Source organism: Limanda limanda, chromosome 2, assembly GCF_963576545.1.
Source record: "Limanda limanda chromosome 2, fLimLim1.1, whole genome shotgun sequence".
NCBI lineage: Eukaryota > Metazoa > Chordata > Actinopteri > Pleuronectiformes > Pleuronectidae > Limanda > Limanda limanda.
The window spans coordinates 15,473,467-15,499,948 of NC_083637.1; the positions used below are offsets into that span (position 1 = coordinate 15,473,467).

General features: G+C 41.0%; 3 protein-coding genes across 4 annotated transcripts in view; all 3 read right to left on the reverse strand.

Annotated features, from left to right (window-relative positions):
- Window positions 1-10,691, reverse strand: part of tbc1d1 (TBC1 (tre-2/USP6, BUB2, cdc16) domain family, member 1) — a 37,695-nt gene extending 27,004 nt beyond the window's left edge. The window contains exon 1 of the mRNA XM_061094005.1: window positions 10,083-10,691. Coding sequence (XP_060949988.1) covers window positions 10,083-10,691 — 609 coding nt within the window. The remainder of the gene's footprint in view (window positions 1-10,082) is intronic.
- A 2,030-nt stretch (window positions 10,692-12,721) lies between these two features.
- Window positions 12,722-21,573, reverse strand: pgm2 (phosphoglucomutase 2). The gene is made up of 13 exons (XM_061083865.1): window positions 21,433-21,573; window positions 20,623-20,790; window positions 20,227-20,418; window positions 19,078-19,161; window positions 18,753-18,946; window positions 17,747-17,936; window positions 17,534-17,631; window positions 16,907-17,087; window positions 16,662-16,755; window positions 15,584-15,713; window positions 15,192-15,384; window positions 14,730-14,863; window positions 12,722-13,986 (listed from the first exon to the last, which is right to left on the reverse strand). Exons 1-13 carry the CDS (start codon window positions 21,505-21,507, stop codon window positions 13,884-13,886), a joined length of 1,836 nt encoding a protein of 611 aa, XP_060939848.1. The 5' UTR covers window positions 21,508-21,573; the 3' UTR covers window positions 12,722-13,883.
- A 1,337-nt stretch (window positions 21,574-22,910) lies between these two features.
- Window positions 22,911-26,482, reverse strand: part of zcchc7 (zinc finger, CCHC domain containing 7) — a 47,276-nt gene continuing 43,704 nt past the window's right edge. For both annotated transcript variants that reach the window (XM_061089299.1, XM_061089298.1), the window contains exons 8-10: window positions 26,009-26,104; window positions 25,547-25,664; window positions 22,911-25,265 (exon numbers count right to left, since the gene is read on the reverse strand). In XM_061089299.1, the coding sequence (XP_060945282.1) occupies window positions 24,655-25,265; window positions 25,547-25,664; window positions 26,009-26,104 (825 nt within the window). In that variant the 3' untranslated portion in view covers window positions 22,911-24,654. The remainder of the gene's footprint in view (window positions 25,266-25,546; window positions 25,665-26,008; window positions 26,105-26,482) is intronic.

Genomic DNA, 26,482 nt, shown 5'->3' on the forward strand with positions numbered 1-26,482 from the left:
ATTTAACAAAACTGGTGCAGCCAAATGAGAGTAAACAGTTTGAAATGACATAAGAAGCTTCATATAAAGCATACGTGGTCTGATACATAGTACGTCTGTGTTAACAAACTGTTGGCGGTGATCTCTTATTGTTTTTAGACTTGTAATTTACTGCTGCCTGCTCGAGTGCAGGCATGGAGGGAATTTAAAACCGTCTCTGCTTCTCTCTCATGTTCTCATGTGCAGCACCGGGTTGCCTATCAAATTCAAAATCTTACGGCCAGCCGGCAGCAGTGACCCGCATATGCAGGCGGCAAGAGACGAGAGGAGAGCCTTCCTCTGGTCACCTGCACACCCCGTGTGACGACCTCTGCAGCAGCGGAAGTTGTGTGAGTTTAGAGAAGACCCATTAATAAACAAACTAGATTTGTTTCTCAACATTGGTTGCAAACTTTTGAAGAATCTGGAGCACTTGTTTTAGACTTTTTCCTTTCTTGGCCATTGGAAGGGGGTGAAGTTATGCCAAAAAACCCTAATACAGTTAACATAACCTACTTAAAGGATGGGGCAGACTTACAATATGGATGCCCTCTCTGAAAGCTTTCAAGGATTATTGTAAAAGTTTTTGTTCAAGGGAAATCCCAGTTGTTTTGTGACAAGACTGAGAAACCTGTGGTCGAGGGGATGGAAAAAAAACACACAATAAACCATGCATTCCTTCTTATCCAGATGGGCATGTAGCCTGGCTGCTAGGTCTGTCTTTCAGAACATGACCTGCACTGCTCTGTTTTGCTTCGGGATTAAGCTGCTGTGGATACATAAACAGATTCAACCTCTCTTTAAATGTCAACAAAATGGAAAAGGTAAAGAGAGACTAAGAAACATAAGAGGAAATTAGAAAACTTGCACTAATGCTGAGTTTCAACAAGAATTTAAATAACACATATTTGACCATTGGAACATTTAGTAATTTGTTGACACAAACAGTCAATGAATATGATCTCTGACTGACTTATTTTCTTTAAGACATTATTCCAAACAGATAAATGATCATTCAGGTGATTAATGAGATGTCATGACCCTGTTGAAACTGCAGGTTAAACAACGAGTAACACATACTTTCAATGAATAAAGTATAATGTTGCTGACTCCATTACAATTATGCCAAAATTGTACATTTACAATTTATTACTTTGTATTAACTTTGTGATTTAAGGCACATAAACTGAAGACACTTGGTGATTCTACATGAATAATAACTTTGTAACTGCATTACACAGCACAACTCTCATGTCTTACGTGTTGCAGGAGGTAGATATTGTTTTCATTAAACTATTCAACTGAAATTGTAAAAATTATAAATTTAGCCCATGATCATTTCCAAACTTAGCAGCAGAAAGACAACATGTTCTTTCTTTAAATACATCTTGTATTTAAAATGTCCCTCTCATTTGTCTTAAAGACGAGCTAAACATTATACATTCACTGGCTTCTCTCACATGCCGTCAGCATCAGGACACATTGTTTCTCACCCTTAAGCTTCTAGAGTCGACTTGCTTTTAATCATAGTGGCATGAGAGCGGAGTCTGCTATCTGTCCACTAACAACAGACCTCTATGTGTTCTGCGTACCCCTCCTCCATCTACCATTTCCTCTTCCTTCTGCTTTTTTGACTCTCTGAAGCACTTGAACCAATAGATACTGTACAGTGCGTCCCTGCTCATGCCTCTCCTCTCACTCCTTCACTCCTGTGTGTGTGTTTTTGGTGTTGAAGACAGAGAACAGCCATGAGGAGGAGGAGGATGGTTTTTTTCTGTCTGTCCTTGTCTAACCTTTTCTCATGTCAGGAACCAGAACCCAGTTTCCCTCCCTCTGCTTTGCTTGGCTCTGCTGCTCCTTAACTTCTCAGCGTGATGATGTTATCACTCTCCTCTACTTTCTCATACAAACACTCCCCATCCAAAATGCATTTTCACTGGAAATCCATTTCAGATTTACTCATCACACACATGCCTATTTAATATATAAAATATCACACTGAATACTTCTCCCACTTCCTCATTTGATAAAGGTAAAATTGAAAGCAATACAGAGCGGAGACAGTCAATCAATCAATTAGATGATCAAGAGACAATTAAGTTTCAACAATTTGGATCAAATGATTAATAATTTGAATAGGTTTAATTTGAACATTTGCTGGTACTAGCTTCTTACATATGAAAAGCTTCATGTTTTTTAAATATGTTTGGGATTTGGACTGGTGGGCTGATCAACATCAAATTGAGATCTCATAAATGTTCCCTATCTTAAGATATTTTACATTCACGAAAATCTTAAAATCTTGCAAAGTAAAAGAAAATGCCCCCAAATAATTCCTTGATCCACACCCAAATTCAATGTGCTATTTATTGGCCCATCTCCATCCTTCCACCAAGTTTCATAGAAATCCTTTCAGCAAACCAAGAACGAATGGGCAGGGACTAAAATATCCTCCTCATTATGTCATCATTCTTGGATTTCTTTTCTGGTTCTTTCCCTTTATGTTACATCCCTTCCTACAACTTCCCTCCTTTTATAGACTGCTGCTGGTATAAGGCTAGAAACATCTGATCTTGAGCTGAGGGTGCTAAGAAAGGATTTGCTCCTCAAAGAGCAGCTGTATTGCTGAGTATCTTGCTCAGTGACACGTTTACATGCGGCTGATCTCAGACAGGAAGGCAGCTGGACACTGCCTTGGACTGTGATGCAGAGACTTGGCCTCTCACAGAGGAATAACACTGAACAAGCACAGCTTTTCTCACCAGGCCAAAATGACACAGAACTACTGTAATACTGACCTCGGAAAGTAGGAAGTTACACAAGTATACCCAGTAAACGAGAAGCTGTGATTCAGTCCAATACAAAAAATAAACTTTTCAGTGTTTGTCTAAGAGAGGACTAGGGTGAAAGGTGAGGATTTTATATAAAGAGCATAGTCAGTTACCAGGAGCCAAAAGTATAGATGAATGTCCCTGAGACTTTAGCAGAACTAACTCACTTATACATATTTTTACAACCCTCTAGCTTCCTCTATTTTTCTCTATTGGCCCTCTAAGCTAACTGGTCTTCTGAGCTATTTTTAGGTTGAGGGACTCTAAAGTCATGTTTCCAACATTTAGGGTTTTCCCCAAACAATGAGGAAAGCTAGTACGCAGAGACCAGACTCAAAGTCTATACCAGAACATTGCAAATTTACAGAATTAACAACTTAAACGTGATTTTAACAGTTTTAAACAGGGCAACACCAACTACAACCAGAGAAAATTACTTCAATTGAATAAATGTATTTCAAAACATACATTTCCCAAGTATACACATTACTAGAGATACAAGGTAAAAAAGAAGTGGAGAAATGCCACCCAACACCCACTGACATACCAGCCTTGGGAATCAACAGCTATGAGGAACCAACAAAGAGTCCAAGTTCTGCACTTCCCATGGTCATGTGTCTAGGTCTTGTGCCTTGTGGACTATAACCAGTGCCCAGAAAGTTCAAAGTTCAGGAGCTACGCATCACTGTCAGAGGGCGAAGCACAAAAGAGAGAAGTGGGAACATTTTAAGAGGCTGTGAAGCAGGAAGTGTAACTGAATGGCTGAAAATGGCAAACGCATTGACATCACTGTATTTGGATTGAGCAGCCACTTCACAGCACAGAGACAAGATGACAAACCCATTCACGTGTGATAACAGGGACACTAGATGGGCCTGTTGTGAAAGTGCAACGCTGAGTCAGGGCGAATTCTCGGCGAAGAACAAATTAGATCAGGAAGGCTCAGAGATAACCACAAGGCTCACACCTCAGAGGACTGAGGGAGTCTGTGTTAGAACAGCAGCTCTAACACTTACAGACAGGTGAGACAAGCAAAGTGAAGGACTGGCTTGTTTTTATTACAGTGTGAGTACTGTGTCACATGAATAGGGGAGTTAAGTCACATAAAAAAAGTGGGAGAGGAAAAGCATGTGAGACCGAGGGATTACAAGAAAAAGGGTACTGCTGAAAAATAAGGAAAGGCGGATTAAATATCCAAGCGGTACAGTCTCCCACAGACGATTTGGGTGATCATTAACTCAAATCTCTAATCTAAGTTTGCCTGTTGTCCAAAATCTAATTGCTGCTGTCGCCTGTATTTTCCAGGCTGCGATGTACGGGAAAAGGGGGTGTTTTATTAGAAAGGTGTAAAGTCAGCTCTTTAAACAAGGCAGTCGGGAAATGACGGAGACTTTCTGCACATCAACAACTTCCATTCAAACCTAGTAAATAAGCTAGCTGTTACAGTTTTTATCACAATCCAAAAAACAAGGACAAAAAAAGCAAGTAGTGTAACTATCCTTGATATTCTGTTGTCTAAATTGTGACACTACAAGACAAGGCAAGAGCTTCACTCAGACTTAATACAGTGAATATACATGACTAAAGGCCTCCTGTTCCTGGAGTGACATCACATCTTGGGATAAGCACAATGACTCTGGAGATGATATCGCTATGACTCACTTGCACACTCACTCTCATACACCTACATTTGGCTTGTCTATACAGCTAAGCTAAGCAGACAGGCTATTTCCTGTATCCAGCTTTGTACAAAGGCTCTGACAGCAAGTAAAACGCTTCTTAACAGAACCAGAAGCTCGAACAACATCCAGTTGAAGAAAACAAGCCTGTTCTATTACTCAAGTGTTTCATTGTTTCAAAAACAAGGTCGAGCAACATCATGAGGTAGGAGGAAAAGGAGGGATCCTCCCCGAGTGTGACGCACTGTGTAGTTTCTCACAAACACATGGGACTGAGCAAACTTGACAGATAATTTTTCATGATTAATCAATAAATCATTTAGGCCACAAATTGATGAGGATATGAAAAATGACCATCAGCTTTTCCAAGAGTCCAAGGTGATACGGATTAAACTAAAGGACTGCAGTGACTTTTTTACTCGTTTATGACTTGAATCACCAATAAGTTCTCAAATCATTACTTAATCATTTAGTTCAATGACTGGTCAGTTAAATCGGACTTTGCTTCATATAACATAACCAATAGCAGTGAAGCTTTGACAATATTTGTGACCCTGTCATCCACACCACCATGTTCTGCAGCTGATCAATGTCGATTCATTGATTGACAGAATATAAGCTGGCAACTATTTTGACAGTCGATTCATCAGTTTAAAGAAACTTTTAAAACAAGAATAACAAATATTTGCTGGTTTCTATCTTCTCAGACATGGGGATTTAATGATTTTGTCCATTCTATAGCCCTGTAACCTGAATATCTTTAATGTTACGTTAAAGACTGTTGGCCAAACAAAACCAAAACATTTAAAGACAGGGGGTCAATCATTTTCATTCATCATTAATCATTTATCCAACAAAAACGCCAAATATTCTCTGGTTTGCGTTTCTCAAATGTCAAGACCGGCTGCTTTTCTTAAATCCTATCAGTTAGTAACTGCGAATCAATCAATACAAATAAAGTTAATATATCACATTGAGCTTTGGGCAAGTGTTAATGGCATATTGTTGTAATTTACCAACATGAAATTGAGGACAACAATCAGCAGATCGATCAATAATATAAACAACCATCAGCTGCAGGTGTCAAAAGCCTAATGGACACTTTCTTCTTCATTCAATGTAAACACACTTTGATTTAAATCAAACGTGTCCCCTGCAGAAGCCAAAAAACCGGACCCTGAATATTGACATTGACAGTTGTTAGTCAGTTGTGTTTGTTTGTTGTGTTGCAGCTACAGTGGGGAGCAGACAGCAGATCCACATGGTGAATAACTCTGTTACACCTGTGATTTATTTGGTCCAACACGCAGATGAATGTGGCGTAAAGGCGAGGACGTACGTCAAGAAATTAGCTTAATAAAAACAAAGTTTAATTTGAATTTAAGGTAAAGGCGTCATTCGGCGTAAATATAGAGAAAAATACGTCAGAGGACATGTTGCCTCTGCTCTGCTAACATCAACCACAGCCAACTTATTTAACTTAGCTAACCGCAGCCTGAGCTAATTGGGCTAAAGTTAGCTAACTGCCCACTTAGCAGGGAAACCCCACCGCAGAGCTCCCACAGAAACTCACGTCGCTCTGCTGCTGTTTGACATTGAAGAGTTTGAGCCGCTGGAGCCTCGCTTTCATCCCATCCGCCATAAACTTCACAAAGACACCACGGAGTCCGAGACGGAACTGGTCCTCACCCGGGTCCTGACAGCGAGAGGCACTTCTTCTCTGGCATGACAGCGGAAAGTTGATTTCTCTCCCTGAAGCAACACGTCAAGCTCGCCGCTGTGAAACGGAAGCACTCCTCGTTTGGGCATTTTCAAAGTAAAACGAACTCGGTCGCTTCGTGCAGATTTTACTCGCTGTTTGGCGTTTATTTTGAAGGCAAATCTACGCACTTCCGTTTACATGTCGGCGAACTGTTTTTGCCTTGACGCAGCCTGACTCCACCAATCAGAGGAGAGGCTGGTGTGGCCACAGTTCCTGTCCCGGGACACTCAAACTTCAACGTGAAGCTTATCTTCCCTGGTGGGACTGAACAGCATCAGCATTTCCTGTACTTCCTGTCATGGATTCCTCTGGGAAGCAGATGGAAGAGAGCTGGGAATGAACTGCCCCACCCTGAGGGTTTTATGTCCCACGCCCGTGTGTTTCCATGCCATTAAAATGTGATTAAATTTAATCCAATATCTTCTGTTTTCTATATTTGTATTTAATTGTTAACCAATTCTTTAAATTGTCTGACCCACAGATTTATCATATAGGATTTAATAAAAAAAACTGTATCTGAAAAGGACTAAATATTTAATTGTAGATACACTTATATACAGTGCTGAACTACCACTACTACTGCAACTAATAATAATATTACTGCACAGTAGTCAGAAAAATCTAAATCTACAGTATCTGATCTTTCATCAATAATAGAAAAAATAGCATTTAAATATTTAATTAACTTCTAATTAATATGTAATTAATAACTGATAATAAATACAACATTTCAACAACATAAGTAAGTACTTGTAATAGTGATTGAATTGGCTTGTAAATGATCAGCAACAACAAAATAAGTTCACGTTTGACGACACCCAGTGGTTCCTTCTTCATACTGCAGGAGCAGCAGGGGGAAAACCCACAGACCCTCTGAGACCGTTTCAGTCCCCTGACCCAGAAGGGGAAGTTGCTCTTTATCTCTGCTGTTCTGAAAATATACACTACTGGGACTTTTGCCATTGTGGATTTTTTTTTTTAATTACAAATTATGTTTGTAACAGACATAAACTAGACATAAAAACACATTGGGAGAGAAGATCTGGTCCTTTTAAGGCTTTCCTCTGTCTTTTACTTTTTCTTTAAAACACACTTACATATCCTTATTAAATGTGTCATATAAAGTAAAACATTTGCTTGAAATGTGTCATAAAATAGAAGGACCATTGTTGACATGATGCATTCCCCAGCTTTGACTCCTATAGATGTCTACTTTACCCTAAAGAGAATCCCTTCACAGCATTTAAGGAAACGAGAAGCACCAACATTACTCTCAAAGTCAAAAACTCAAATCTGTCCTTACAAAAAGAGGATTATAAGAGCCTGTCCACATGCACACACACTTCTCAGAATTGGAACCCATCCTGCAGTCTCTGTTGGGCTGGGACGGGGGGTCCTATCCTCCAGGCCACACTTTATTGTTGCCAACTGCATCTTTTCATCTACCTGCAACAAGCTTCACCAGGATGGCACTACTCACATGGAGGTGCCCTGACCCACAGAAGAAATCAGGACAGCACTCTGCCATCAGTGCTTTGTCTTTGAACACCTTCCTCTACCACATCCAGTGCACTCCGGAAAAATGTTATTGTACCTTTAAGTTCAGGCTGTATTGGTGCAAATGCTCAACTTTTACTTTCAGAAACTACATAGTAACTAAATTATGGATTAAGAAATACATATTTAATGTCACAAGGATCCACACCACCCCTAATGGTTCAGCACATTTGAGAAAAATATGAATATGAACTCCCCATGTAACTGAGAAGTAGATTCAATCATTTGAAAATGTAATTTCATTATCAGCTACCCCACTTGAAAGTTAAAATTATGCAGAGTGAGATTTAGTGTGTGTGGGTGTGTGGTGCAGCGTTTCCTGTCGAAAATGTTAACAGATGTGATGGTGTGTGTGTGGTTTGGGTTGTGAGAAAACCGAGATACCTGCAGCTTGTTATTGTTTATACATGTTTGCTGTGTAACACAAGGGGAACTTACATTATTGGTACCTAAGAATAAACTCATAAACTCAAGCAAGAGCAGCGCTAACAACAGGTGGAGTATGATAAGGCCACGGCGGTGCCTGAGGATTACATTCATAATCAGCATGCGTGCAATAATGTGTGCGTGTGTGAGTTTGTGTGTCTGCCCGTTGGGACCGAACTAGAGCGACAGGTGGTCAGACTGACATCACCATCACAATTTTTGGAGGGGCTGAAAAAGAGAGCAAGATCAACACACACACAAAAACACACACACACGCAGGCAATCATATTATCACCCAAACAGGCGCTGTGTACAGGAAGGGGTTTCCGTGGTAACATGGTTCTGCATCCTGCTTGGTCGATATAACACAAACTCATTTGCTCCAATCAAGAAAACTTACACTCACACCGACACATAATCGGAACAAAACAATACAAACACACACACACACAACAAAATTCCTGAACAAGCTTATGTTCAGTTGACATTATCTGTATTTGTGTGCAGTTACATCACACACAGTAAATGCAATGATACACACACACAAACACACAAACACACACAGTTATGTCTACATTATTCATGCTGGCTGTTCATGTGTGTGAGGTCTACGCAGCTTTGTTATGCGAGTCCAGGCATGTGTGCATTTGGTTCAGAGAAAGAAAAACAGATCCAGCTGAGGCTTGTTATAAAGTCTTCTGCTTTTCCCTGACTCATGTAATCTGTTTAATATCCTCCATCGTGTCCTGCTCCCTGGCCTGGGCGGCTCTTTTGAGTCTGCGGTATGTCGGCCCTGGAATGCAATGAAGATGCTCTCAAATGTCACCAGCACCATGACACCAGCTGCAGCTTTACAGTGCACACACACACAGACACACACACAGGCTGCTGGCACAGGATGTGGAGGAGAGTTGAAAGGATTAGAGGTTAGTGCAAGGTGTGTGACTCAGCAGACTGTGCCAGTGTGTTGTTTGTGGATTGGTTGTTGTTACTTGTGTTGTTGAATGGAGTTAGAGCTCAGTCTACATAAGCCGTGGCCAAGTCCAGTGTCCGTTGGGGGGTTTGTCATGATGCATTCTGATTGGGCCACACTCAAGAGCTCAGGCAGCTGTTTATCAGTAAACACGAGGAGAAGGTTGTTGCAGAGCTGAGTCATGTCACTCTAATCGTTATTTCCTTACAGTATAAATGTGCTATAATCAGACACACGAACTCTGTGAAGCAGTAGAAACTGAGATGGTGTTGGTGTGTTTATGTTTGATGTGTGTTCCCCCTTTATTATGAAATTAGGAGGTAACGTTTTGTCTGTTATTAAAAAAAACAATGGAAAAGCACTGAACAGGTTACCACAAAACTCCAGGGATTGTTTTACTTTCTTATTGTGAGATAGAGATAGTTTTGTATTTATTTATTGGATCACAGATGACTCTCTCTCTTTGCAGCTCTTTTCATTTTAAGCAAGTTTATTCTGGTGTTAGTTATCAAGATTTTTTTATCGCTCACAAATTCTCATAATTGGTTTATGTGTCACAAAATCTGGAGTGATGGTTCGGTCGGGAGCACACAGATATATAAAGAACCTTCTTAACAATACGGAACTGTTTAAAAAGAAATACTCATCTCTACAGACCTGACCTAGATGTGTCCTGTCTACTGAAGCATCGTCTGAGTTAAGATTTTGCAGATATGTGGAGATTCTCTCACACTTATAATGTGACACACTGTTGTTGATGTGATAGTATTTGTGATTGAGTTACCCCTTAATATCATAAGTAGAATCTTAATTTGTGCCCACATCCACACGCCTACCTTGGTCTTGTCCTGGCACTGGAAGACGTAGCAGGCACAGTTCGGAGTCTTTCGGACCAGGCAGCCAAAGCTGCTGGGCTCCTGGCTGTTGTGGATTAGTTTAGTGACCTGGTGAGGTCGACACTCAAACAGCAGCGTGTGTGTGAGAGGATCCCAGACGACTCCCTCTCCCAGAATGGACACGCATCGCAGCCATGATGCTGACACACTCAGAGAAACCTTCTGATTGGAGGTAGAAGAGTCCAGCTGTCCATCTCCAGGCCCTGCACACTGAACCCCCGCGCCCAGCTCCTTCCCTGCAGGCCGGGACCTGCTGATCTCAGCCACCACCCAGGGCAGCATGGCCATGGTCGTGAGGTGGTGGACCGGCCGAGAACCAATCAATGTCAGTTTGTATCGTATCTCCTCCTCTTCCTCTCCCTCTTCCTCCACCTTTGCGGTCATCTCTGCAGCATGGGGGACTTTCTGAGGACAGTGTGTAGAGGTGAGACGTGAAAATGACGGACAGGACTGGCGGTTTGAAGTTAGATTTGGACGGGGTTTCTCGGAGATCCCCAAACTGCTCCGCTTCTCTCTTCTGGGCTTCACTTCAAAGAAGAGTCCTTCCATGACTGAAGCCAGAGGAAGCTGATCGCCTCCACTTCACCTGCAAAGACACCAGTTACAGCACGGAGACATTTGAAAGAAATATTCATCAACCACACACACACCAAGTCTGATCATTCTAGATTTTAAGTTAACAGAAGCGAAAGTTCAAAGCTGCAAGTATGTTCCACTTTGTCATTCGTGTAACAACAGGGAAGTTTCCCCTGAGAGTTACGGTAGTCAGAGGGTCATTTAAAGGGTATATGACCAAATGACCACCTGGTGTTGTTTACCAAACTAGACCACTGCCATATAAGCAGTCAGTCTCAAGGACACACACACACACACATGCACACACGCACACAACATGTAGAGTAAAGGTGATCACATTTGGAGACTGATGTGTAAGACAGTGATGAGAGAGCAGCTGACCTCTCCTGCCCACATGCAATAACCTCTAGACATCAATAAAGGGAAGAGAGGAAAATATCTAATTAACATCATTATCTCTATAGAACCAGAACTCTCACGAAAACACACTACTGATTAATAAACCCAAAACGAACGGCTGCTCACGCACAGGTCGTGTGTGACCTTGTAGAGGAAACCCTCCACTTTAACAGCTGGGACAGAGCAGGCAACATACTGGTTGTTGTTCTGCACCATAACACTGAACATGGAAGTGAAAACTACATCGTATTGCCTATGCGTGCAGCCCCCAAATACCATATTTTCACACGTAATCATCATTTTACGCACGGAACAAGTTATTTTTACGAACGAGGTTGCGCCAACAGCGGAGTGCGTAATGCGCGCTAGTTGGTATTTGGGTAAAGTCAGTATCATTAGTTGACTTCAGTCTCCTTACCTGTTTCAATCCTTCCCGCTGCGTGAAGCGCTGGACAAAGGGTTCTAATGTTTGTCAGAGCAACTCAGAGACAGAGAGAGGGAGCTCCACTCAGCCACAGCTCGCTACACGTTGAGTTAAATATAGAAGACGACGCCGACACAACCTCCCTCCTCTCCTCTCTGCGCTCAGATGGAGCATGACAAATGCATGCTGCCTGCACGAAGGAGGATGCAGGGCTGTGTGTGTGTGTGTGTGTGAGAGAGAGAGAGAGAGAGAGAGAGAGAGAGAGAGAGAGAGACAGAGAGAGAGAGAGAGAGAGAGAGAGAGAGAGGGGGGGGGGGGAGAGGGTGTAAATATCTTTCAACGCTTGTGTGGACAACTGTTGTGGAGACATTTATGCTTGGGACCGGGGGAAGTTTTTAATGAACTTTAAAGGCAAAATTGGCTACTCTTTTATTATGACACTCATAATTTGCTCATCAGAAATATTATTTGTAGAAAGTCACTGTTCATGGTAACCCTCACTGTCTGAATGACGAGTTTCAGATGATTTTATTGAATAATTATGATTTTAATTATTCGTTATGGCACTCGTAAATTGCTCATGTATGTATAGCAGGTAATATTATTTTTAAATCCTTGAAGGTGACCTCCCTGATGTTCATGGTGACCTTTACTACCAAAATGTCAAGTTTCAGAAGAGTTTACTGTAGATTGTTTGGCTACTTTTTAATTATGGCATTCAAAATTTGCTTTTTATTCAATATTATAAAAACAATCTTTGAGAGGTGACATAGATAATTCACCTCACACATGTTCATAGTGACCCCCACTATCCGTATAAGTTTCAGTTGATCTTACTATAGAATCATAACTTGCTCATATTAATATTGTTTTAAAGAGAAAACCCTTAAAAGATACGTCACCTCACTCTTGTTCATGGTGACCTCCATTGTGTGGAACTCAAATCAATTGTTAATAATAGATGTCTGCCTGTACCGTATGACAACAAACAGACACGCATCATTTTTCAGAGTGCGGCTGAGGTGACCGGGTTTTCACAATCGACGGAGCACATGAGCGCAGTTTCCTTGTACAGGGGATAAGAAACGCATTTTGCCAGTCAGTGCCCTCACGACTGAAGAATGTCCAACAGCAGGTGTGTATATCCTCATGTCCCCGTCTTCACATTTGCACCCACATGCACAGTTAGAAACCGATTTTTATTGACTGTAACTGTAACAGTGGAACAGTATTTTAGAAGTCAGGGTTCACGAGGAAAAGTGAGCTTCAGTTTAGTCAACATCATTGAAATAATGGTGGTTAATGGTTGTATATGTCACTTGATGTGGTTGCAACAACAACTCATATAAAGTAATAAGATTTGAAAAATGAATGCACAGAATCTCTCCTTCCTGATAATCAAAACTTAAAAAGTTTAGTGTGTAGAATTTAGTGACATCTAGTGGTGAAGTTTCATGCTGCAGCTGAATACCCTTCACTTCATCCATCCTCCCCTTCCAATAAAGATGAGAACCTGAGGTGGCCTTCAGATGTCATAAAAACTCAAACGGTGTTTAGTTGTCCAGTCTGGGCTACTGTAAAAAACATGGCGGCCTAGGTAGAGAGGACCCACTCCTTATTTAAATATAAAGTATTTTTTAAATATAAAGGGCCCATTCTAGGGTAAAGAAAACAACAACTCATACAATTTAGATGAAACATACTAGTGAGAACATCACTAGGATTATATATTAAACATCTGCCAATAGATCCCTCTCACCTAAATCTTACACACTGAACCTCAGCTGTCACGTTCTGTGTTCTATTCTACTGTTAAATTCGATATCACACATTCAAAGTGTTTACAACATTGTGGTCACAACATCACACTTGCACTCGTCTGTCGCTCTTCTTGTAAGCAGCCTTGTACTTGATGCTGAAGCAAAGTGTGGAATGCATCATTTTAAATACACTCGAATATACAGAAATCTGTGTATCCAACACGCAGTCAGGAAGTAGGAATGATTGCGGCTGTATAATGAACATTTCTGATTTAAGCAATGTGATAAACTGTATCTTCATCATGTGGCTGAGATGCTGGATGATGACTGCTGGATGAAAAACTGGCACTTCCATAACTAATTAAACACAGAGTATCCAAATTAAGGAATTCATCAGGAATATTCAGATCTCTAACAAGTTGAACTAGCAAAAACAAAACTATGTGGTAGAATGGTCATCAATGTGGTTATAGAGCTAAATTTAACCAAGAATCCCTTCTGGAGAAGATAAGACATTGTGTGAAATGCTGGTCAGATATTAGCCACAACTAGTCCTGTTTGTGTTTGTACATCTAACCAGTGCTACTCTGGTTTGGGCTGCAACTTATTTTTCTGCGGCTCGAAGAAGTTTTCAACGATGGCATCAACCAAGTCGTCCAGCTCCTTATTCAGGTGCGTCACGTCACTGTTTGAGACACAGAGAGAGAGAGAAATTATTAAATGATATCATGAGGTCACTGTTGAAATAACAAGGGAGTCCTATTATTGGTTTGTGAGTGATCAAGAAATTGATTAGTCCATCTTTTACAATGTGAGACCTTGCTGTTTTATATCATTGTAAATTGGCCACTAGGGATGGGGGGAAAAATTGATTCAGTTACAAATCGCGATTCTTGAGAATGATATGCTGCCTCCCAAATCGATTTTAAAAAATATATATATATATATTTTTTTTTTTTTAAAACATATTTATTGGTTTATACCGGGGGGGATATATTGGGGGAGCAACATCACCCCAGAGCTTTTATTCATTCTATTTAATTTACCTTTTATTTATTGTTTAAAAGTAGCCTAAGTGGCATACATTTCTTAATCTGTCAGTTTGTGTGCAGTTGACTGGGGCTATACAATAATAGGGCACATTTTTATTTATTTTCTCTATTGGCTGCCCGGCAGTCATTAAGTTAATGTTAGTATTGAAATAAAACTGGTAAAGCTCTAAGTGAATTTGACTGTGTTGTATCGCCACCTAAGTATCGTGATAGTATCGTATCGGGAGGTCCCTGCCGATTCCCGTCACTAGTGGCCACTTAGGTTTAAGGAAATTGTGATATTTATAATATAGATGTTTAAAAAATAATTAGTATATTCAGCCTTACAGACATTACATTTATGTCACTTGTTGAGCTGGTCTCCACGGTGACCTACCTGTTACCAGGAGCAGCACAGAGCTCAGTGTAATATTTGATCTTTGGCTCAGTGCCGCTGGTCCTCATGGTGGCCACGCCCCCGTTAGAGAAGGAGAAGGTGATCATCTGACTTGTGCTGGAGGTGGGAAGAACCTGAGAGACGAGGGGAGCGAGTGACACGTGAACAGATGGACCAACAGGAGGAGTAACTGTCATTTGGAGAACCAGCAAATGTGAAAACATAATTTCAGAGGTGGTTTTCATAGTCAGACTTCTGAATATATATTTTTGCCACTGCTGCCACAATAACTGTCATCTGAACATCAAAGCTTATAAATTCAAGTTGGAAAATGTGAGTCTCTGAATATTGCATTTAATTTAATTTCTCCATGGAGTCTTTGAGTACGTCACAATCCTCTGGATAAAAAGCATCTGTCAAATGAGTGAATGTGAAAGTTGATGGACACGTTTGTGTTCTTACAGCCTTCTTATCAGGTTGGTTGCTGTCGTAGCCGGTGGTCAGGTCTCTCACGGCAGAGATGGAGAAGCGACCGCATTCGGTGGGATACGAGTCTTTCTGGCCAGGGTACTTGCGCAGGCGCTCGAACATGGAGCGAATCACTTCCTGGTCGTGGCAGATGAAGTAGGAATTCTTACTGAGGTGGTAGCCATACCTGACAATGAAATGTGGAGAGAGTAAAGTGGGTTGAAGGTTTGCATTTTAAAATCTACAGCAATCAGCATTAAAGCGATAACTGGGCTTAGAGTTAGGATTAAATCAATTTGAGTTTACTATATTAGATAACTTCATCATAAAACTGACAAACACATCTTCTAACATCTTGCATGTGCGTGTGTGTGTGTGTCTCTTACTGTTCATAGACAGTCGTGAGCTGTTGAGAAAGGCCGATGTTCTTTGTGGCCAGATAGGAAATCAACTCTCCTGCTATGGCGGCAGCACTGACTCCATCCTTGTCCAATACACAGGGACTACACATATACCCTGCAACACACACACACACACACACACACACACACACACACACACACACACACACACACACACACACACACACACACACACACACACACACACACACACACACACACACACACACACACACACACACACACACACACACACACACACACACACACACACACACACACACACACACACACACACACACTTTCAGTTCATCCCCAGTGTGCGTTCATATCCTGCTGCTGCAGTCACTTTACTAACAGTGTGCGCACCAGCAAGTGATTCCAATTACAGCAACCTAATCATGTTACATGGGAATTTCCTCCACTATGTGATGTTTTACGTCTGTCATGTTATCCCCAAACGACCTTTAACCCAGTTCATCCTGTGTCACTGAGACCAAGGTTCTGATGTTGTCATTCTTTAACTGATATTAGAAAGTAACTCAGTGATATACACTGAGGTCTATGATGTCTGCTATAAACTTCAGTTTGCTGGAGTAAACTACAAAAGAAAGAATTTGATGACTGCTGCATTTTCGTGGTCATCAACTGGAGCCCAAACTGGAGAAACTGCTTTGCTAAGTCACAGTGGTTATACTGGCATCACCAGGAGGAACCATGAGTCCTTCTGTAAACCTTCTATAGAAGATCATGCTTCTGTTTGACCTGAAAGTGCCGGAGATCATCGCCTTGGTTTTGTGACTGAGGCCGAAATGTACCTCCAATCACTTCTGAGCAATATGCTAAACTCTGGTTGGCCATCAACTGATTCCAAATTTACAAATGTACTACACGTGAATACTTTCAGGCAGACCAAATTAAATTTTGCTTGTGACATCGTGGAGATCATTATCTGCACATCCCCTTTTTAACGTGATGCCACAGAGAATCTATAAAAACGTCCGTATCTCTGTAATTATGGCACTGGACATTAATGTGTGTGTTTGTGTGTGTGTGTTTTTACCGATGGCCTCCTCAAAAGCAAAGACGACACTCTTCCCCTTGTCCAACAGTTCTCTGGCTCTGTTCCCCATCCACTTGAATCCTGTTAATGTTTCCTGTGCAGACAGTAGGGACAGTAAACTTGAAATGTTTACAAAAGGTGACGCCTAAATCCAGCTGCATTATTTATATCCTGTTTAGATGTGGTTTGCTGGTCTCAAGATTCACATGTGCATGAAACTGCAGTGCTGAGCTCGAGTGCCTTACCTCGAAGTGGAAGCCTTCCTTGAGAGCGATGGCGCGCAGTATCTTGGAGGAGACGGTGCTCGACAGCATGTAGAGGTTTTTAACAGCATCGGCGTCAGAGTTTTGCTGTTTCCAGCAGCGGAACATCCACCAACCGAGCAGCGCTCCCAACTCATTACCGCTGAACACTCGCCACTGTCCGCTGACAGGGAATCAACAGGGAGGGACACAGGTTGATACAAACTCATTCTCCACTGCGGGTCATGTCCATAATTCCAGAAATGCAAGAATTTGTTTTTTTAATCCATCTGAGAAGGAGTTCAGAATGTACAATTCCTCAAACAATTACACACAATGTTTTTTTTGTCAATAAAAAGAGGGAATTTTGTATTTTGTCGTCTTGAATTAATGTATATTGTTGAGTGTGGACACGGCTTTTAAACTGGATTTTAATAACGATGCTGTCAAAACAATTTAAAGATTTTTAGTGGCTGGTATAAAAAGCAAATGGTGTTTCTTTTTTAGTTTGAATTCAGTTTCTCTCTCTACTTTGCCTATAGCCCTTACATCTGCCCCATTCATTCAACCATTCATTCATTTGTGAGCATAATACAATCAATGCAATATCATAGAGACACAAACACACACCTCTCCTGCTTCTCAGCAATGGCCAGACGATCAGCATCAGGATCATTCGCCAGCACCACGGTGGCGCCCTCCCTCTCGGCCAGTGCGAACGACAGTGTCTGCAAAACACACAAACACACTTCACACCTTCAAACAAAACACACCATCTACTGTTCAGTGTATGTGACTGCATGTGATGAGTGTTGGCGTCAACATGTGAAGGTCAGAACGTACCAGGACTCCCTTCCCCTCCTCAGGATTGGGGTATTTGACGGTGGGGAACTCGGGGTCCGGATCCTTCTGTTCCTCTACAGCGTACGGAGGCTGGAGGTCAAATGCCTTGAACGCTGACTGGACAAACGTGTGGCCAACGCCGTGCACAGACGTGTGCACTATTTTCACCTCCGAACTCTTGTTTATGTCCCTGCGAAGACAAGCTCAGTTAGAAACATGTCGGCTCTTTCTCTTACGACATTTCAACCTTCAAATTGGCCGAAAGTGACAGATGATGATTAGAATCAGTTTATCTAATTTTACAGCCAGCTCTTGTCTGCCCTCAGGCCCTCTAAACCAGGGGTTTTCAACTGGTTTTGTCCCAGGGACCACCATTCTGACTAGAAATAATCCGCGGCCCACTGACGTGCCTAAGGAAGTTTTAACATTTGGTTTTCCATGTTGGTTTTATTTAAAAACCTCAAACAAGTCTAGAAAAATCGGTGAAAAAACTTAAAACGATTGATTTTCAGTGCTTAACCATTGAAAACAAAATTAAAATGCAGTTTGTAGCTGTACTGCAGCTCAGAACCATATGTACATCAATATATAACGTTCATGACTTAAATGTACAGACATGTAGCCGACGTGTTGAGAGAACATTAAAGTAACGGTGATCAATAACAATCAACATAAACTGGGGCTACAACTGAAGAGGGAAGATGACAAAGTAATGCAGAATATGTCGCAAATGATAATCATTCAATATCACACAAACAATTGAGGCCTACTTAAGTTTAACCTCATGATCAACAGCACCTTTCTATTATTTTAGATATATTTGTCTTATTTTAGATTTTTTTCACGATATTCAAGAGTAATCTGGAAATGTGTTGAAATATCAAAGCGAATTTTGCAGACCCCCTGCAATGCCATCGCGGACCCCCAGGGGGCCGCGGACCCCCGGTTGAACACCCCTGCTCTAAACAATATATGCTGCCCAGTGGGTGGCGTTGTCTGCGAGCACCTGTGATGACAGTGTTTCTGGATGGCTTTAAAATATTGCGTGTGGACGTCCTGGTATGGGTCTTTCAGCAAAGGGCTCTTCAAGGCCTCCTCTGCGTTCCAGGACTCGGGCCACGGCTCCAGGTTCTCCTCGATGGCTTTGGCGATTCCTTTGTCATGAGGAGACACAATCTGGGCACCGTTCTCCCAGTAAACCTGAGACAGAGCAGGGAAACACAGATGTGACAAAACAGAATGAAGCCTAATGACCTAGGCTTATTAGCAAATTTAGAATTTGACTCCCTGCCAGAGGATAAGTAGGAAAAGAAATGTAAGAGAAGTTTGACCTTGTAGCCATTGTCCTGTTTGGGGTTGTGAGAAGCAGTCACCATGATACCAGCACACAGACCCAGGTGGGAAACTGTGAAAGGCTGCAGGGAGGAGAGGAACATAATTACTGCTGTATATATAAATAAAACACATGCAAGGGGACATGAAAAATGTATTAAACTGATGTTGACGGATTAAAGAACAAAACAAAGAGGCTCACTGTCCCTACAAGGACACAACAGAACTCCTGAAAGCATCCAGATTTACTTCTTCATATGGCTGTTGGCCTGTGAATCATTCTGAATAAGTTGCTCTAAGGAAAACTGCTGCAAATTTGATATCACTTCAAAGTAACCTGGGGTCACGACTCAATCTCTGGGCTGCTGGGAGAATATAGATAATGTTTGTCATTCTCTTCCCGTAAAGTCCTTAAACTATTTTTTGCCATGTTGCCCTTTCCCTGTACAGACACAAAACGGTGTGACTTCACTTTACCGTCACAGGTCTTAAACTGAGTGTAAACTAGTGAATCATATACACATTATGCAACGTTTAGAACAGAACACACAGGGGAAGGGAGCTTTTTGAATGGAGTTTGCCCTGCAGCTGCTGTCCCTCTGTCAATCACCTCACTAACAAATATGACAGCAGACTGACAAGGATATGGTTTCTTGTATTTATCTACCACAGAAAGTTTAAAATGTAAATGTGATACTTCTGTATTAAGTTTTTTTTTTTTTAGATTAGATTAGATTCAACTTTATTGTCATTGCACAGTACAAGTACTTATACAACGAAATGCAGTTTGGCATCTAACAAGAAGTGCAAAAGAGGCAGTTAAAGTGCAGAGTATTGTGCCTATTAAAGTGAAAATGTAAATAAATAAGATCTGTACAGTCAGAAATATATATGGAATATTACAGTATTAACAGGAATTGTATGATATAGGAATGATGAATACACTATGAGCAGGATAAAAATATAAATATATATAAATACACTATAGGCGGGATAATACAGTAGTAAAAAAAGTAACAGTCAGTGCAAATGTACTAATGTTCAAATGTTCAGTGGTTGGAGGAGAGTGTGTGACAGTCCAAGCCAGACTGTGGTGGAGAGAAAAAAAAGAAAAACATATGAAGAAATAGACGAAGTTCATTGGTTACCACAAATGGCGTGGGGACGATGTCAGAGAAGAGGTGCACAGGAACCCCTCGACTGATGAAAACCGCCGCAGCCAGGCTGGCAAACCGCTTGCTGTTGCCCCCGCTGGGAGGGTGGGCCCGGGCGTCGTAACCAATGACAACCCCTCGCTCCTTCAGGTTCTCTAGACTCTCCTCCAGGTAGTGACAGAAACCCTTTCAGGGAAGAACACAAGACAGAACATGCTGAACGTGAGGTAGACATTTACCAGCAGTGACAGGAAGAAGGGGGGGGCAGTGATTGGTGGCATGTGAGCAAACGCAGCTCAGCAACCATGAGACTACAATCAATAATGTGACTTTGCATGTGACTTGATGCTTAATGTGTGGAGGCTAAAGGAGTTTTTCCCGTTAACCGACCTGTGTTGTCTGGATGATAGTGAGGTCGTTCATACAGGAGGTGCCAGGGCCCATGGCGGCTCTCAGGCCGGCCGTACCAAACTCCATCCTGGAGGAGAAACTCTTCTTCAGAGCCTCCACTGCTCCGTCCTTCACCAGCTCCTGCACCAGAGACACCGTTTTGGGATTCTGTGGAAGAAGAGACACCGTGATTGATTCCTTTCAGCTCTGATACACGTTTTCATAGGAGTTCGATAGAAGCAGATAGAAAGAATCTTTTAAATCAGCTGTGGTGCATTTTCAAAATAAAAGTAAAAACTTGACTTAAGAAGCAGTGTGGTTCAAACTGTCAACCATAAATACAGTAAGTGGTTCCACATGGTGCCTCCTGTTCAACTGGGACACAGAGCTAATGGACGAGTCCTGTGTCTCTTTTATGGTCACGAATGACTCTGAGTTGGACTGTTGGGTTTTATTCTACAGGTCTGTTATTTTCAGATATTTTCCTCTGCAGCTTCTGTAAAAATGTTTGTGATTTGGGAAAATTATTCTTATTATTGTATTGCTATTATTCGTAACATGCAGTGAACCCTTGCAGTGAACCCTTGCTTCCATTTAAATTCATTATTAAAAGTGCATATTTCTCTATATGTTGTATTGCCAACTTGCTTGGAGACAAATTAAACATTTCAAAAACTAAACCAACAATCTTCAAATCCCTGTATACGTTAGAAAGTCTCATGAATCAATAGTAGATGATGTAATACACATTTGTCCCCATCATCAATTCCTGTGTCCCAGCACTGAGCTAGCTGTTAGCAGTTAGCTTACCTTGTCATACTGCAGCCACAGACCGATCGCCTGGTCCAGATCCGCGTCCCCGGTTGTGGTCGAACCGTTTTCCATCGTTCTTCTTTGACCGAGTCCAGAAGCCAGAGATCACAACCTGAACTCAACCCGGAAACCTTTTCACAGAGCAACACCGGAACACGCTGTCAAGCTGTGGCGCTTTGTCACCGCCCCTCGGGAACCACCCCTTGACTCTGATTGGTCAAGTAGGGGCTGCGGCACGGGGATTGGTTAGGGGAAAGGTGAATGACCAATCAGAAGGCAGAGGCGGGTCTTGGGCCGTGTGACAGCTGCGGGTGGAGGCGGAGCGACGTAAAGCGTCACGAGTTTCTCATCTGATGCCTTCAGGGACCGCCGCATATGTGGTAAATACTGAGAAATGCCCTCTTCACGGACATTTCCTACCATAGACGGTTATAGACTAAATAACTTTATTCATAACCTAATTTCATTTTATGCAACTTAATTCTTCAACTCCACCACAGAATATGTATTTCTTTAATTTTTAAACATTACTTTTAAAAAAAGTTCTGATTTTAATATTATGATGAAATGTCAGTTTCAACGAACTACAGCTGCCTGTACACTTGTTAACCTCAACTTAGAATTTCTGTTTAATTGTATTTGATTTCGTTTATTGAAATTAATAAATGTAAAGATATGGAGATTATCGTTTGTATGTAAAAATGTATGTAAAACATGTGGTAAAGTCAAAAATTACAGCTTGTAAACTATCGTAATCGCCAGCGAAAAGAGACATTATCAAAACCTCTGCACAAAATTGTACGTTATAAAGTTAAATTACACGTATTAATAATCAGTTAATATATATTAAAATATAACACTGGTCAATTACATATTCTACTTTCAAAGCATTGGGGAAAATATTCTAATAAAAAGTGATAGAACTGTAAATTGGGATTATGGAAGATGAAATACATTGAGATGTAGCAACCTGCATTCATAATCATTGTGACTTTCGTTTGTTTATTTCCACAAATAAACAAACATGAAGGAAACACTATGAACCAAAACCAAAACCAAAGCAGCAGTGAGACTCTAATTTCTGGCATCAGTGCTCCTGCAAAGTGAATAAATAACTGAATTTGGGGAGTTTCATGACATTAACTTGAAAGCTTCTAATAACATTTTTAATTCTGATGGCATGGATATTTTTATATTGATAATGAGGTTATTTATAATCAACAGGATGACTCAGTTGTAGGATCATCTCTTCTTCATCATCAGTTCTAGTTAGAATACAAATTAATGACACACTCCAGAGATGATAAAAATCCCATTAGCTTATGATAATACAATTATCTATCAGAAAATAAAGAAATTAAGTGACTGGAATCGAATGATTTTAATGTATAATTTATAGAAATGACATAACGGAGAATGAAACGTGAATTTATTATTGAAAGATTAAAAGTTGTACAATAAATAAAAGTCTGAAATGAAAAACTTGCGACTCTGATATCTCTTCCTGAATCACAGAAGTAGTCAGATGAAGCAGATTCAAGTTTTATTTTTCCACAGAGATGTTGGTTAACCAATGTTCACGTTATCTCATCTTCCACTCCCTCATTGTGCGTTATCATGTTATAACCACAGCAAATAAGATAAATAACTGAATTTACATAGTGGGCGTATAAAAGTTAAAACCGTCAGGGCTGTATGTCAGTGATATATGAAATCCAGATCCCACAAGAACTGGTGAAGACACAAATAAGCAGCTTTAAAAATATGTATAGTATCTTCCTATCTTACGATAATTCAGAAATTAATGGATGTTGTTGAAAAAAGACACCCTGCTATTCATAAATTAAGCATTGTAATCCAAAATTTAAAATGATGATCAGAGCAGAGGCAAAACATAATACTGTACTTCAATGAGCCGTCTGCTTTTATTCAAATTCACAATGAGCAGAAATTCCTGTGAACAAATTGAAAGAATATGATAATGGCTACAACATTTTTCTAACCATTATCTATTAATTATCCATTGAAATAGGGTGCTGAAACTAAATGACTAATTCTCTCTTTATGTCTATTAGCAATGTAATGTTGTTATTAAACAGAATTACTGTTGAACTAACTGCATGAACTCCTGGTGCTGGTACCAAAATGTCAAACAGTGACTGGAACACTTCTTAAAAGGTCATGAAGCCATGCCTCAGTTTAAATAGGGGCTGTAATTCTTACATTGACCACAGGGGGAAACAATGAAAAGGCAGCTTGGAGTACAGGGTCAAACACAGGAACACAAAGGTACCTGGTCATAGCAGGAAAGCACAGATAAAGTAGTAAGTAATTAAGATAAGTAAAGATTTAAAGTTTAGATATTTCCCCCTTGTTCAGACTTGAATCTGGGGACAATGTAATCATACACTGATCACTAATCATCACAGAATGGATTTCTAGATTTATCGTTGTGGCAGATGATGAGTAACCATGGCCTGTTTTAAAACATTAGTCATGTGATTCACTGTTATTTTTAAATTTGAAGTATTGTTTCCCTGTTGCCTGTCACGTCTGGTTGATCAGTGCAGAAACAATGTTTGCTTGCTGTTTACTTTGTGATATTCATACTACTGTCTTGAGATCGGGAACAAAATCTGCAGTTCTCATTTTGTGTAGAAATGTATTGAAGTCTAAAACTCACATGAGACTTTAGTTTGAGGTGGACAAATCAAATAGGTTCATTATCTTCCACATCTACTGCCATTAAAGATTGTTTTCCTGACTAACCCTGTTCAGTTTCAGTGGAAAGATGGGAACAGAAAAAAAACATTGGAAGATTTACTTTCAAGTTATCAAACTCTGATGCTTCATATTACTTAGATAAAGTTTCTCCACAGAATGAGGCCATAAATTTATCTCTTACGTAGAATATACAGTAAGAATTTAGGATATTTTAATGGCCAGTGTTCATATCTTTGTAAGACAGATTGTAATTGTGAAAATCTCCTTTAACAATGTCTCCAATCTAATCAAATGTCCCAGTAAGTCAGTGAAGCGAATCATTTGATAATTTACATCTGTGCTTTTCCTGTTGTGACCTGTCCGATTGTGCACCATCAGCAGAACTGGTGACTGTGGCAGTGAGATCTGAGTCATGTGATAATACATTATCACCACTGATCATATGGATCCCAGCCCTGACAGCCTCTTGACACCCACACCCCCCTCATACTGATGCTATCTTTTGCGTTTCCGTCTCTGTTTGATGATAAACAGGTTCTCATCCGTTGGATACATCGATGAATCATCGCCTTTTTGTTTGTGGGCGAAGCTTCGGGCTCGATTACTCCTCTTCCTGCTGCTCTCTCTGACCTCCTGCTTTGAGCCGGACCCTTTCTTCGCACCAGTTACAGTCCGACAGAGACGGTCAGGTCTGCCGTCTCTGTGTCCCTTGTTGGGGCCATCGTTTGATTTCTTGATCTTTTTCCTCCTGCTCTTCTTCTCCGTGTTCTCTCCTTGGCCTCGTCCTCTGGGAAAGTCATCTGCTTCATCAAAGAGGTGTTTCTTTGACGGGAGCGGGTCTCTTGACGTGGGCACGGGTCTCTTGGGTTTCCACGGTTTCCCATTGCCAGTGGTTTGCTGGGGTTTGATCTTGTTGAACTTATTTTTTTTCGGTGCTGTGTCCCTAAAGTCTTTGTCACTAAAAAAGATGTGGCTGCCACTGGGTTTGTGGCTGTGGGTGGTTTGCTGTGGGTTGTTTTGGTGGCTGAATTTCTGTCTCTTCTTTGGCTGTTCTGGTGTGCCAGGGGTCTGGAGGGTGTTGAATAAACAACCGTTTTTCTTTAATTCTGAGGAAAACAAAAGCACAGAGGATTTAATGACTTATTTTATATTTTGTCTCTACATGCAGGGATGTAGCCACATAATCACGGACATTATTGAATGATTTTACTCATTGTAGAGTAGTAACGGTCAGTATGTGGTGATCATTCTTGATATTGAGGCGGTCATTTCCAAAAGATCCATGTTTAAACTGTAGCAGGTCAGAGATGTCAGCAGAGTTTAGGATTCATTTTACCTTGAGCTTAGAGATCAGTTAGAACTCTAGTGTGAGTGAAAAGGGATTTACCTCGAACCCTCATCTTGAGCCGGTGCTCTCTGCGGTTGACGTCCTCCACAGAGTCGTAGTGGTTGATGAAAGGGACGGTGGCAAACGTCCCGTTGAACATCCTCGGCCGTGCGCACGTCTGAGGTGAACACACGTGAACGCACAAACACACAGATATCACAAATAAAGACGACAAAGACATTTCAGTGATGTGATAAAATTGTAGACAGTAACATTAGTAACAACAAGAGGATGAGGACAAAAAATAATTTTTTTTATCTTATGTAGAAATTAAGAGCAACGAAATATAAATAATGGCTAGAACTGAATTTCTTCAACAGTGATTTGTCCTGTGCTCCATCAGCACCTACAAGAAATATTTTCATTCTGAGTAAAGAAACTTTGATTAATTCTACTCACAGAATGGAAAATATACATTTACCATGGCAGCAAGTTCAATGTAAACCTAAGTAAGCGACTCACGTGTCCAAAGTGTCCTTTCCTGGAGCAGTTGAAGCAGAAGGCAGGAGATCTGCCATTGTCCTCTTCCCGCTGCTTCACAGGAGGACCCGTCTTGTTCTAGGAAGAAAGAAAAATGATGTTTAAAAAGGTTGTCATTTGAATAAATTCAACATCATGGATTCAATATAACAGTGGTTTAATAGACCATTTGTCTCCTATTCTCCCTCTTTCCTGCCATCATTCCCATGCACTCTATTGATATGGGCTGCTGTGTATTGTCTGTGAATATGGGAGCTGATATAAAGCAGATTACCGGGGCTATAGTTAGAGGCCTGTAATGACCCTGTATGATAAGTAACCGTCTGTGTGTGTGTGTTGGACATGGGGTCCCGTCCCCTATAGGCCAGGGTTCTGAAAGCCTTCCATGCTCCAGTGCCCACAGCAAATATACACCGATAAAGAGAGAGAGAGCATTTATTGCTAATGCTGCACGCA

Coding starts and splice junctions, on each gene's coding strand:
- pgm2 (XM_061083865.1), bottom strand. CDS start 21,507: ATGGAAAACGGTTCGACCACAACCGGGGACGCGGATCTGGACCAGGCG. Junction 14,864..15,191: donor ACCAACCTGATAAGAAGGCT/GTAAGAACACAA, acceptor CTCGTCTCTCAG/GTTCTTCCCACCTCCAGCAC. Junction 13,987..14,729: donor TGTGCTGCTCCTGGTAACAG/GTAGGTCACCGT, acceptor TGTCTCAAACAG/TGACGTGACGCACCTGAATA.